Source organism: Leucopleurus acutus (assembly GCF_964270905.1).
Source record: "Leucopleurus acutus genome assembly, chromosome: 1".
In the NCBI taxonomy this organism is placed as follows: Eukaryota; Metazoa; Chordata; class Mammalia; order Artiodactyla; family Delphinidae; genus Leucopleurus; species Leucopleurus acutus.
In genome coordinates, this window is record NC_139142.1 from 133,030,004 (window position 1) to 133,043,212 (window position 13,209).

The 13,209-nt window shown below is 42.1% G+C and overlaps 1 protein-coding gene across 1 annotated transcript in view; it reads left to right on the top strand.

The window, feature by feature from the left end:
- Nucleotides 1-3,007: 3,007 nt before the first annotated feature.
- The window catches only part of SNX1 (sorting nexin 1), a gene marked incomplete at its 5' end in the record, with an annotated part of 36,095 nt that continues 25,893 nt past the window's right edge, over nucleotides 3,008-13,209 (top strand). Inside the window, one exon of the mRNA XM_082847173.1 lies at nucleotides 3,008-3,166. Coding sequence (XP_082703299.1) covers nucleotides 3,008-3,166 — 159 coding nt within the window. The remainder of the gene's footprint in view (nucleotides 3,167-13,209) is intronic.

Here is a 13,209-nt window from a genome sequence, read left to right on the forward strand (position 1 = left end):
CAAGGGAAAAACAATTCCTAGAGGCCCATGAGGCGCGTTGCGTGCTGGGTCGTATGGGCGTTTTCTTTGGAAGACGGTGAGCTGCAATATGGGATCTGTAGTCTCCAACGGTGGGCGGGGGCAGGTAACGGTCTGTTAACCGCCGTTAATTGCCTCACTCAGCGTCTGGATAAGCTAAAGATGAAACCCTGAAGAGGTAGGGGAAAGGAGATCTTGATTTCTAGTGCTGGAAGAGCGTCTGCACGGTGACGCCCTGCTATTATTTCTCCGAAGGGGCCGCTTCCTGTCAAAGTTTTCTTACGTCCTAGTCAGGCCGGAAGTGAGTTTCCGTCGGGGTTAAACGGGATGTCTTTGGAGCCTAGTAAGGATGGTTAGGCGTGGCGGGAGGAGGGGTTCCTTTTTGTTTTCTCGTCTCATAGAGACTCAGGCTAGCACAGCTCCCCACTACGAGCTGAGTATTTCTGCCAATCGCTTTCAAGATAACTTAGAACGAGAGAGCTTTCCGACTGTCCAGTGTGTCCAATAGTGACATTGGAGATCGCCATCCTAAAAAGAACGTCTTAAGCCCTCCGGTTTGGTGGCAGTGATGGATGCCAGTAACAAGGTTGATGATGCTAATTTTACTTTAATCCATCCATCCCTACAGTCAAATCTCAAACCTTTATTCGATACTTAATTTGCCAGACTTGGTCTATAGACGCCAAGGATACGAAGATAGGACACGGACCTTACCCTCAAGCAGCTCACAGACCTGTGAGGGAGCCAACCCCTGATGTTGAGGAATTTGCAGTTTCGAACAAATGAAACCTTTTGTCAAAGTTGATGACAAGTTTCGTACCATCTCTATTTTACTTTTTATAAATTTATTAATTTTATTTGGTTTTGGCTGCATTGGGTCTTCGTTGCTGCGCAGGCTTTCTCTAGTTGCGGTGAGCGGGGGCTACTCTTTGTTGCGGTACACAGGCTTCTCATCGTGGTGGCTTCTCTTCCTGCGGAGCACGGGCTCTAGGCACGCGGGCTTCAGTAGTTTTAGCATGCGGGCTGAGTAGTTGTGGCTCGCGGGCTCTAGAGCACAGGCTCAGTACTTGTGGCGCACACGCTTAGTTGCTCTGCGGCATGTGGGATCTTCCCGGACCAGGGCTTGAACCTGTGTCCCCTGCATTGGCAGGCGGATTCGTAACCACTGCGCCACCACGGAAGCCCTCATACCATGTCTATTGAGAGGAAAGTAAGGATTATCTTGCTGAATTATCCCATGATAACATATCCCATTTATCTTTTTTAATAGATATTTATTGGAGTATAATTGCTTCACAATACCGTGTTAGTTTCTGTTGCACAACAAAGCGAATCAGCCATATGCATACACATGTCCTCATATCCCCTCCCTCTTGAGCCTCCCTCCCATCCTCCCTATCCCACCCCTCTAGGTCATCGCAAAGCACCGAGCTGATCTCCCGGTGCTATGCTGCTGCTTCCCAGCAACCAACTGTTTAACATTCCGTAGTGTATATGTCAATGCTACTCTCACTTTGCCCCAGCTTCGCCCTCCCACCCCATGTCATCAAGTCCATTCTCGATGTCTACCTCTTTATCCCTGCCCTGCAACTAGGTTCATCAGTACCATTTTCTTTTTTTTTTTTTTAGATTCCATATATATGTGTTAGCATACGGTATTTGTTTTTCTCTTTCTGACTTACTTCACTCTGAATGACAGTCTCTAGGTCCATCCACCTCACTACAAATAACTCAGTTTCATTCCTTTTTATGGCTGAGTAATATTCCTCCCATTTATCTTTAAACTTTTGTCTAGCTGATTAGATTTTAGGCCCACCAGACAACCAGTGAATAATTTAGGTCCCAGGAAAATTTCGTTCAGAGTTTAATAATTCCCCTGCCATCTGTTCCACTCCACTTACTCCACAGCAATTGAGAGGATAATTCTAACTTCCTTGTAATCAAATTTAGGACACTGAAGTCTCACCTCCTCTTTGAGGCCTCCCGACTTCTCCAAACAGAATTGATGATCTCTTTTACTATGCTCCCACAGCACATTATAGCACTGTTCACTTACATGCCCATCTCCCTCAAGCGCCTAGGGGGCCAGAAGCGTCTTTATTTCTATATCTCAAATGCATAGCAGGGTGCCAGGCACACAGTAGATGCTCAATGTATATTTCTTGAATGAATTAACTAAATGTTGTTGAAAGAATGAATAGCAAAGCTTTACTGTATCTGTTCAGAGACCTCAATCAAAAATATTTATCGAGGACTTCCCTGGTGGCGCAGTGGTTAAGAATCCGCCTGCCAATGCAGGGGACATGGGTTTGAGCCCTGGCCCATGAAGATCCCACATGCTGCGGAGGAACTAAGCCTGTGCACCACAACTACTGAGCCTGCGCTCTAGAGCCCACGAGCCACAACTACTGAGACCGCGTGCCACAACTACTGAAGCCCATGCACCTAGATCCCGCGCTCCTCAAGAGAAGCCACCTCAATGAGAAGCCCACGCACCACAACAAAGGGTAGCACCCCGTTCGCGGCAACTAGAGAAAGCCTGCGCAGAGCGACGAAGACCCAATGAAAGCAACAATTAAAAATATAAATAATTTTAAAAAATATTTATTGAAGCTCTATGTAGCCACTGTGCTTGGCATGGGTTGGTGGCACGAAGAGGTTTTCAGACTCGCTTCTTCATCTCCTTAAGAAGCCCGGTAGATAGAGCTATCTAGAGCACAAAGAGCCCTTAAGAACATGCACGTCCCCGAGCGCCTCCTTTTCTGTCCCTTTGACCCGTAGGTTAAGAGCTCAGCCCTGAGACCTAGGGTTTGGATTGGCTGGGCAGGAGCCCCGGGTCGTCCCGCCCCGCCCCCAGCGCGTAGGCCCCGCCCCGCGCGCCCCGCGGGACTGGTAGCGGCCTTCCCTCTTCGAGCCGCTGGAACGCTTTGCTCGCGGCACTGTCTCTTTATAAAGTTGTTGTTGCGGCTTCCGCCGTGGGTGGAGGAAGATGGCGTCGGGGGGTGGTGGCTGTAGCGCTTCGGGAAGACTCCCTCCGCCCTTCCCTGTCCTGGAGCCGGAGTCCGAGGGAGCAGTCGGGGGGTCAGAACCAGAGGCCGGGGACAGCGACACCGAAGGGGAGGATATTTTCACCGGCGCCGCGGATGCCGTGAGTTCGCACCCTTCGGGGCAGGCGGGCGGGCGCCCCCAAAGGAAAGCGACGCTAAGCGAGGGTTGGGGAGGCTGGGCAGAGTGGGCCCGGCGAGACCTTACGTTGGTGACAGTAGTCGTGGCTTGGGTTCTAGATGAGCACCGAGACGTAGGGCCCGGCTTCCCCGCCCCTGGGCGGACGGTGAGGAGTGAGGGATGTGGTGGCTTCTCAGCTGAGGTCCGTGACAGCGAAGAGCCTCCGAGGCGGGCATTTGGCCCTGCCTTGCGGCCCCACGGACCCACGGGGCTGGTTTGCTGGTGGTTTCCTGCCAGGCTGATTTAATAGATCAAGATAAGGGGGTGGGGTGCAGACTTTCCTTTACCTCGCCTTACTGTTCCAAGGATGAATAATGTTATCTGGAGCTGCCCAGGATAGTGACCTGCCCACAGATCCTTTCGTTAGCTCCATCCTTACCGGTGATTACTAAAGGTCCTTTTGGATCTTAGTCTAGGAGAATTAACTTGACTCCTTTGATCTCTAGGAAAATCCTGCCAGATGTCGGTTGAAAAAAAGGTCCTGCCAGATAAACCACTACGTAGATCGAAAGCTTTGTCCCTGTTTTTTGTGCCTAAGTACCTCAGTGGGAGCAAATCAGTAAATGAGAAGAGGAAATGGTGTTTCCCATAGTAATATCCGGGTTTCTTTTGAGAGTTAGGTATTAAAAAAACTCATCTTTATATGTGGAATGTGGAAATCAATAATCAATTCTGGAACCAATGGAGATGTTTTTGGGCTGTTTTATAAGAATACTGACTCATACCATTTGGTACAGTTAGTTCCAGGTTGAAAACTTCTTCAGTGCTAGGAGTGAATTTATGTTTCTTTCTATCTTGGTTAATGCTTAGCTTCATAGTAGCTACTCAGTATATGAGTGACTAAATAAAACAGCTTTAAATTCTTTATGCAAGCATGTGTCTGAAAAAGTTTGAGGCTTCTCTCATTTAAGTCAGAAAAAGGTTAAGTTTCTTGTCAATGCCTTCTGTGATAATCATTAGATTTTTCCGTGTACTGTATTTAGGAATTAAGTCCATAATCCCAGCTCCAAAAGTGTTTGCTGATGCTTATATAACAGCTCAGACTGTCAAATGAAGTCTCTGTTATTCTGAGAAATAACTCTTGTTGCTAATTTAGTTCTGTATCCCATTTAAAACAAATCTTTTGTCTATTCCTTTAGTAATTCCCTCATAAGCCATGCAGAACAGCGACTGTTGATAACTGCTGAGATGGTAGATAGTCAGACTGAACATCTGAAAACAGAGACTCTGGCTCTGAAAGCAATTGGTCACATTGGTAAATGATGATTTATTTTTCAAAAAGGACCCTGGAAGGATGAGTTGTTATTTTCTAAAGTTCTCTAAGTAAGTTCAAGAGGTTGTGATTTGATTGGTCTCACCAGATTACTTCCCAGAGGCATCCATACTTGTCTCCTAAGATAGTGAAAATACTTTGCCTAATTTCCATCTAAGGGGAGGAGGAGGGGGTCAGAATGAACTTGTTCGACCACAGAAAGCCAAATTATTTTTATTTAGATTTTGATCCAGGAAAATTGAGTTGCTGAGGGAACTAAAATGCCACCTGTAAGCCATTTTTTAGCAGCTTGTCTTGATGTTAATCTTCAGAAAGCCGAGACCCCAAGATTCCTCACTAGTTAGGCTGTGAATTTTTTGTTAAATAGTCAATACAAATTATATTACAATAAATGCTTTAGTTGTGAGCCAGTGTGAGAAGATGGATTGCAGTGCTTCTGTATCTTAAGGAACAAGATTGAAGAATAAAGTAATTAAGAAAGTGGGCTTTGAAGCCTGGTTTAAATCCAGGCTCTGTTACTTGCTGGCTTAACCTTGGGAAGGGTACTTATTTACTCTGTACAGTTTCCTCACCTGTAAAATGTGAATAGTAATAGTATTTACCTCCACCATTATTGTGAGGATTAAATTAGAATACCTGTAAAACACTTAGAACAGTTGAGCATTTTGTAAACTAGAATTACTCGAAGAATCAAAAAACCCACAAAATCTAATAATGAATTAGAAAAGTTAAATTAATTAATACTAAAAATGGTTAATGTAATTTATCAAAATCAAACTGGTAATAAGATTGATTTGATTAAAATCCATCAAAGTAGGCACTTAATGACTTCAGTAGCATCCTACTGATTTAAGTTTATCTTCATACTAGGTTTTGTTGCATGTTGGAGGCAAAGAGAGGAATATTAAAGAATTGAGAAGCTGAGGCATATAAAGTTTAAAACTCATTTTTGGTATGCATGTAATTTCCTGGACATTGATGTAACAGCTGCTGCTGTTAATCATCCCATCTGCTCTCTTTTAGAGCCCAAGAGGCTTTCTTAATATGGTAATAAAAATATGATTTGATTTTTAATGGAAAGAGCAGCCCCTGATATGCATTTTAGGATCTACAAACCAGTTATTTGAATGGGATAGACTGGAGTTAAAAGGATTATTTAAACAAATCTGAAATCATTGCCTTAAGCCTGAAAACCAGTTTGTGGAAGGTCTGGTTCTTAAGAATACTCAAGACCTTATCTTCTTTATGCCTCTTACTTTGTGGATCTATGAATAAAAAGGTCTAAAATTTTAAATATATTATCTGAATCTTTGATTGGACCTGAATCCAGATATGTATCTATTTAGTTAAAACTTTCTTAGTTCTAGGATAGGATTAATTTTTCCCTTAGTAAAAAGAGAGACTAAATTAGAGCCCCTTTTCGGTTCTTCTAATTCTTAAAATTGTTATGTTAAAAACACTAAATAGCATACATGTTTTTACATCTCATTTGACCTCACTGGTCTTATTTGCATACTTCTAAACCGGAAAGGTAAAATTGAAGCAAGTTCTTTATCTGCCTTCCCAGAAGCTCGTATATGCTCATCTCTTTAGCAGTATGCCAGGACCACCATTAGATTTGCCCTCTGAATAAAAGAGGAGAACTGTGGTGTCCTTTCTCATGCTGAGAAAAAGGAGGGAAACATAGATTAATGATATCCTTGGTTCAGGTTTTGGCCAAATCTGGTAACTTCTTCATTTGATGTTATATTATACCAATTAGATTTTTTTTTTCCTCACCACTCTTATTCTTAAATTGAAACCCTTGTAATTAGAGAAATGGCTAGAAAAAAAGAATAGGATAAAGACAAAATAGCAGGGGACTTGAAAATGAAAAGTCACATATTGAAAAAATTGTCTTTGGTTAATCAAGACTTATTTACATATTTCCACTGGTGTTTAAAGAACAATGTCACTAGCCTTTATTGGTAGTCAAAAGTCAAGGATAGCAATTGGCTTCTGATTGACAATGTTTTATGGACTATAGGGAATTATATAAACATAAGTTACATATTAACATTTAGACAGAAAAGGGCATGGTATTTTTAGAATCCAGTCCTACATCTATGATCAATATAACGTGTATCCTGAGGGGAAAACAAATCAGCTTTTTTTAAATTGTGGTATAAAACACACAACAAAATTTATCATCATAACCATTTTAAATTGTACAGTTCAGTAGTGCTAAGTATACTCACATTTGTGTGAAACAGATCTCCTGCATTAAATAACAACTCCCCTTATCCCCCTCCCCTGGGCCCCTGGTAGCCACCATTCTACTTTCTGTTTCTATGAATTTGACTGCTTTAGATAACCTCATAAAGTGGACTCATACAGTATTTGTCTTTTTTGTGACTGGTTTATTTCACTTAGCACAGTATCCTGAAGATTCATCCATGTTGTAGCATGTATCATAATTTCCTTCCTTTTTAAGGCTGAATAATATTCCATCAAATGTATATACCACATTTCGTTTATCCATACATCCTTCAGTGTACATGTAGGTTACTTCTGCCTTTTGGCTCTATGAGTAGTGCTGCTATGGGTATGCAAATATCTCTTTGAGACCCTGCTTTCAGTTCTTTTGCATATATACTCGGAAGTGGGATTGCTGGATCATAAGGTAGTTCTATTTTTAAGTTTTTGAGGAACCTCCATACTGTTTTCTATAGCAGTTGCACCATTTTACAATGTTATCTCAGCTCTTTTTTAAGACCAGTTTATTTCCTTTTGAGTGCTTATAGGATAACTTTTTTAGATCTGGATATAAGTTGGTAATTTCATTAAAAGCTCTAAGGAAATTGATAGTTTAACTGGCTAAGATTTTAATTCTCTGTTCTGCAAAATGCGTGGTGGCTATTCCCAAAGGTATAACATGTCTTCAGTAAGTTTCTTGATACTGTCCTTTCTCTGTTCCTAATCAGACTTCTTTTTTTTTTTTAAAAAATAAATTTATTTATTTATGGCTGTGTTGAATCTTTTGTTACTGCGCACGGGCTTTCTCTAGTTGCGGTGAGCGAGGGCTACTCTTTGTTGCGGTGCGCAGGCTTCTCATTGCTGTGGCTTCTCTTGTTGTGGAGCACGGGCTCTAAGCGTGCGGGCTTCAGTAGTTGTGGCACGCAGGCTCAGTAGTTGTGGCTCGCAGGCTCAGTAGTTGTGGCACATGGGCTTAGCTGCTCCATGGCATGTAGGATCTTCCTGGGCCAGGGCTTGAACCCGTGTCCCCTGCATTGGCAGGCAGATTCTTCATCACTGCACCACCAGGGAAGTTCCCTAATCAGACTTCTTAAAGTTAATCTATACAACAGTATTTTTAAACAGATTTAATACTTAGTTTCTTTAGTTAATGGTATAGTCATTTACAACTAATATTAGTAAATAGTCATGGGTAACTGTCCGTCTAGTTTGTAGTATTTTCTATACGCATATTGTCCCAAACACTTGTTTTTGGAGCTAACATCACATCAGGTGGTCAGATCTGATCAAAAGATCAGAAGTTGAAATTACACATTTTTCACACAGGTCTGATACAGATGTTCTTGGAAAAGTCAGTAACTGGTGTTTTGTCTAAAGATTCATTTTAATGCTCAGCTCAAATTGTAAACTTCTAATAAGTTTAGATTTTCCTGAAGTACATAGACTCATTGGTTTCTTGATCATAGACTTGTACTAGCAGTTAACCTAGCTTTCAAGGTTATGGAGGAGAAGCTAACAAAAGTAGTTACAAAACGCTTTTGGAGAAAGGGGCATGAGAGAAGACTTAAAGATGACTAATAAGAACCCAACTTAAAATGTATTTAAAATAAGAGTTGTGGGGGCTTCCCTGTGGCACAGTGGTTAAGAATCTGCCTGTCAATGCAGGGGACATGGGTTCGAGCCCTGGTCTGGGAAGATCCCACGTGCTGCGGAGCAACTAAGCCCTTGCACCACAACTACTGAGCCTGTGCTCTAGAGCCCTCGAGCCACAACTATTGAGCCCACGTGCCACAACTACTGAAACCTGCGCGCCTAGAGCCCATGCACCGCAACGAAGAGTAGCCCCCACTCACCGCAACTAGAGAAAACCTGCATGCAGCAATGAAGACCCAACGCAGCCAAAATAAATAAAATAATAAATAAATTAAAATGAAATAAAATTAGTTTGGGGCTTATGAGAGAAGCAACTAACATTGTGATCCGACTTCTAGGTTCTGTAGGGAGTTGCTGCCCCTTTACTTACTCAGATGTCAGGGTAACTCTAATGACTTGGCCACTTGTGATTCATTTGGCTGGGAGAAGGGAGAGGAAAAAGAACACTCTAATTTCTCTCCCTTGGTCCTCAAAGCTTCTCAGCACTCTTCAGTAACTGCTGTCATAAATAAATCATGAGTAGTTGATAGTTACTAGAGCAAGTAGCCATAAGTATCTCATCTCCAGGAAAAGTCTGTTGCTCAACTTTGGCGTATTCTTTTGCTTAGTCAGATGGACAGCTGGGGCTTTGTTTTGCTTTCAGAGCAGATTTGAACTGGGTTTGTTCTGCTTTTTCAATTTAGAAGCTAATGCACCATTAGTACTCTGATCCTTCTTCAGTTTCAGGCCCTTCCAAGTTATATTAGTGTGAGATCCCAAAAATTTGGTATGGAAGTTACACCAGAGGATTCAGTAGAATGTCTGTAGCTGAATTTTGGTAGATCATGGATGGCCTTTCACTTTGAGGTCTCTACTGCACTTGCTCATGGTTTTCCTTTACTAACTCAGTGGTCAGTTTCAGGCTCATTTTCCCTACCCTTCTAGCTCTCCCTTTTCCATTTTCATTAGTCCTAGAGGAACTAGCTCAGAGGTTCTCTACCTTTTTTGTGTCATGGACCCATTAGCAGTCCAGGGAAGTCTGTGGACCCATTCTCAGAATAATGTTCTTAAATGTATAAAATACATAATATTACAAAGGAAACCAATTATACTGAAATGCAATTATCAAAACGTTAGAATAATTTTATGTTATATGCTTTTTAAAAAAATGCTTTAAATAATATCTAGGGATAGGTCTAATACCGTGATTTTTAAATTGAGATCAGCATAAATGATATTTTACGGTCTGTAATAACTGTAATATCAAATAAAAATATCTAATTTTTATTAGCTATGTCTCAGGTACTGCTACTACTCATGGTTTGTTGCCTGTCTTTATAATTGAAGAAAATGCTGAATTTCAGTTAGAGGTCAGTGAAAAGTAAATTGTAATTTTATTCCCATTTAAATTCATAGGCCCGATTCTCAATTCTGTGGCTCATGGACCCCACATTAGAATCCCTACTTTAACTCCTTAAGTTATGAGAGGGGGTAATATTGTGAAATCATTTGGGTTAGTTAGATATGCATCCAGTTTGTAGAGTAAGATGTACCAAATCCAGTGGACACTTAAGGTCCATTCTCCTAAGCACAGAAACTTATAGTGCATCTGTGCCATTTTTGAAACATGGTGTGGGAGAGGAGTCACTGCCTGCGGTAGGCGGAATGACTTCCCCCTCCAGCATGTCCACTCCTATTCCTGGAATCTGTGAAGGTCTTAGGTTACAAAGTGAAGGGTAAATTTGAAGTTGGGATTAAGGTTGCTAATCAGCTGACCTTAAAGTAGGGAAATTATCCTGGATGATCTGAGTAGGCCCAGTGTAACCACAAGGATTCTTTAAAAATGGAAGAGACAGAGAGTCACTACCTTCAGAAGAAAGGCACAGAGAGATGTAACATTGTTGGCTTTGAAGATGGAGGAAGTGGGCCATGAGCCAAGGAATGTAGGCAGCTTCTAGAAGCTAGAAAGAGCAAGGAAACAGATTCTCCCCTAGAACCTCCAGGACGGAATGCAGCTGTGATGATACCTTGATTTTAGCTCAGTGAGACCTGTATTGACTTCTGCAGAACTATAAATTAATAAATTTCCATTGTTTAATCTGTTAAATTTGTGATAATTTGTCACAGCCATGATAGAAAACTAAGACACTGACCCACTTAGCTCATTTCTCCCCAGAAGTAAAGGTGGCAAAAGGAGTAGTATTTCATGCCAAGATCTTCCAGTGTAAGTTTTTTTCTTGGCTGCGTTGGTTCTTTGTTGCTGTGCATGGGCTTTCTCTAGTTGCGGCAAGCGGGGGCTACTCCGTTGTGGTGCGCAGGCTTCTCATTGCGGTGGCTTTTCTTGTTGAGGAGCACAGGCTCTAGGCGCGTGGGTTTCTGTAGTTGTGGCACGCGGGCTTAGTTGCTCCGCGGCATGTGGGATCTTCCCAGACCACGGCTCAAACTCGTGTCCCCTGCATTGGCAGGCAGATTCTTAACCACTGCGCCAACAGGAAAGCCCTACCAGGGTAATTTTTAAAGACTTTGTGACTGCCGTTTTATCATCTGGGTATAACTTCTGGGGTTGACTTATTCCTAATTGTCCTCTCCTTGTCACACAATTCCATAGCTCCATATTGCCCTAACTAAATTATCCAAATTTTTCATCGGAAAATGAGTATGTACCCAGTTTTCCAGAAGCACTGTTACTTGAGCTTTTTATTTGGATTCATCCTCTAAATGCAGTTGAGAATTTCAATTGTACTACCCTTCTGAGGTCCCTTGAACATAATGCAAAGATTCTGCCTGGAGCAAAGAGCAATTGAGCAACATGAGGAAGAATCAAAACTGGTTAACGTAAAGGGAAGATACCTGGAATCACAGCAGTACTTTTCAGCACTGAATGGCTGTCAGCTCTGGGGGACAGGAAGCCCACATCTGTCCTTCCCTGAGCTAAGAAAATTTCATTAGTAGCCTGAGCCTCATGGTTTGAAGCCAGTAATTGGCAAGGAATACCTGTTTGCTCTTAACACAAGTGCTGTCTTGCTGGCATATCTTTCTAGTGACTCTCTGAGAATTAGGATTAGGCTGTCTGAGTGCTCTTGTAAGTACAGACAGAAGCACAAGAACCCAGAGAATACTGTTCCTCTGAGCCCTTCCTTAGACAGCCAAAATGATTGAAGACACATAGACATATGGACTGGTGGTGAGCACTGAAGATGCAGTTGCCTATAGAATTCAGACTTAAGGAGGAATAAGAAGGAGAGAGCATCATATGTCATGGTCATACGCTCTGACACTACAGATACAAAAGAACTATATTTTTTATTTTTTTTTTGCAGTACACGGGCCTCTCACTGTTGTGGCCTCTCCTGATGCGGAGCACAGGCTCCAGACACGCAGGCTCAGCGGCCATGGCTCACGGGCTCAGCCGCTCCGCGGCATGTGGGATCTTCCTGGACCGGGGCCCGAACCCATGTCCCCTGCATCAACAGGCGGACTCTCAACCACTGCGTCACCAGGGAAGCCCACAACTATATTTTTTAAAAAGGAAAGGGAATGGGGATAACATTTGCAAAAAAATGTTTAACTGTTTTCAGTAATCATAGTAGTTGGTGATAGTATCAGCATTGTTATCCTGAGACTGTAATGTGGGATAAATCAAGTGAATACTTATGAGACAGTCTAATCCTATCATCCACTGTGTTCTCGAGAATCAGAATTCTTATATGAAAGAAAGGAGACTTGAAATTTGTAGTCTTCATATTTGAATGGAAAATGTCAGTATGAACACATGAAACATTTTAAAAACAAATGTGTGTATCTATATCTTTCTACTGAAAAGCTCTAGATACACTGATGAACCCAGGTACCTCTGAATACCCCTAGTGCTCAGACCGTGGTCTTGAAATAGTATTTCAAGAAACCAGGGCTTCTGGTTCGCGTAGAACAGGCTGATTTCAGGTGTGAGGTAGGAAACGTACAAAAAGAGCCTGGACAATCTTGCCATTACAGATAACAAGGAAGCTTTCAAAAACTACAGGGTCATGTCAAAAATACTCAGAGCCAACTTGAAGAGGTTCCCACTGGCCAATGATGGAATGATTTGAGCTTAAGTAATGATAATAACGACCATGAATTGCAACACATAAAATATATATGAATTGTAAAACAGTATGGAAGTTTCTTAAAAACTAAAAATGGAACTACTGTATGACCCAGCAATTCTACCTGGGTGTATATCCATAAAACACTAATTTGAAAAGATAAGGCACCCCAATGTTCGTAGCAGCACTATTTACCATTGCCAAGATATGCAAGCAACCTAAGTGTCCATCAACAGATGAAGGGATTAAGATGTGGTGAAAAAAAAAATACACACACACACACACACACACACACACACACTCGGGAATACTACTCAGTCATAAAAAAAATGAAATTTGGGGCTTCCCTGGTCGCGCAGTGGTTGAGAGTCCGCCTGCCGATGCAGGGGACACGGGTTCGTGCCCCGGTCCGGGAAGATCCCACATGCCGCAGAGCGGCTGGGCCCGTGAGCCATGGCTGCTGAGCCTGCGCGTCCGGAGCCTGTGCTCCGCAAAGGGAGAGGCCACAACAGTGAGAGGCCCGTGTACCGCAAGAAAATTAATAATAATAAATATAAAATAAATACAATGAAATTTTGTCATTTGCAACAATAGGAATGGACTTGGAGGGTATTATACTAAGTGAAATATGTCAGAGAAAGATGAAAGACAAATACTGTATGATATCACTTATATGTGGAATCTGAAAAATACAGCAAACTAGTGAATATAACAAAAAAGAAGCAGACTCACAGATGTAGA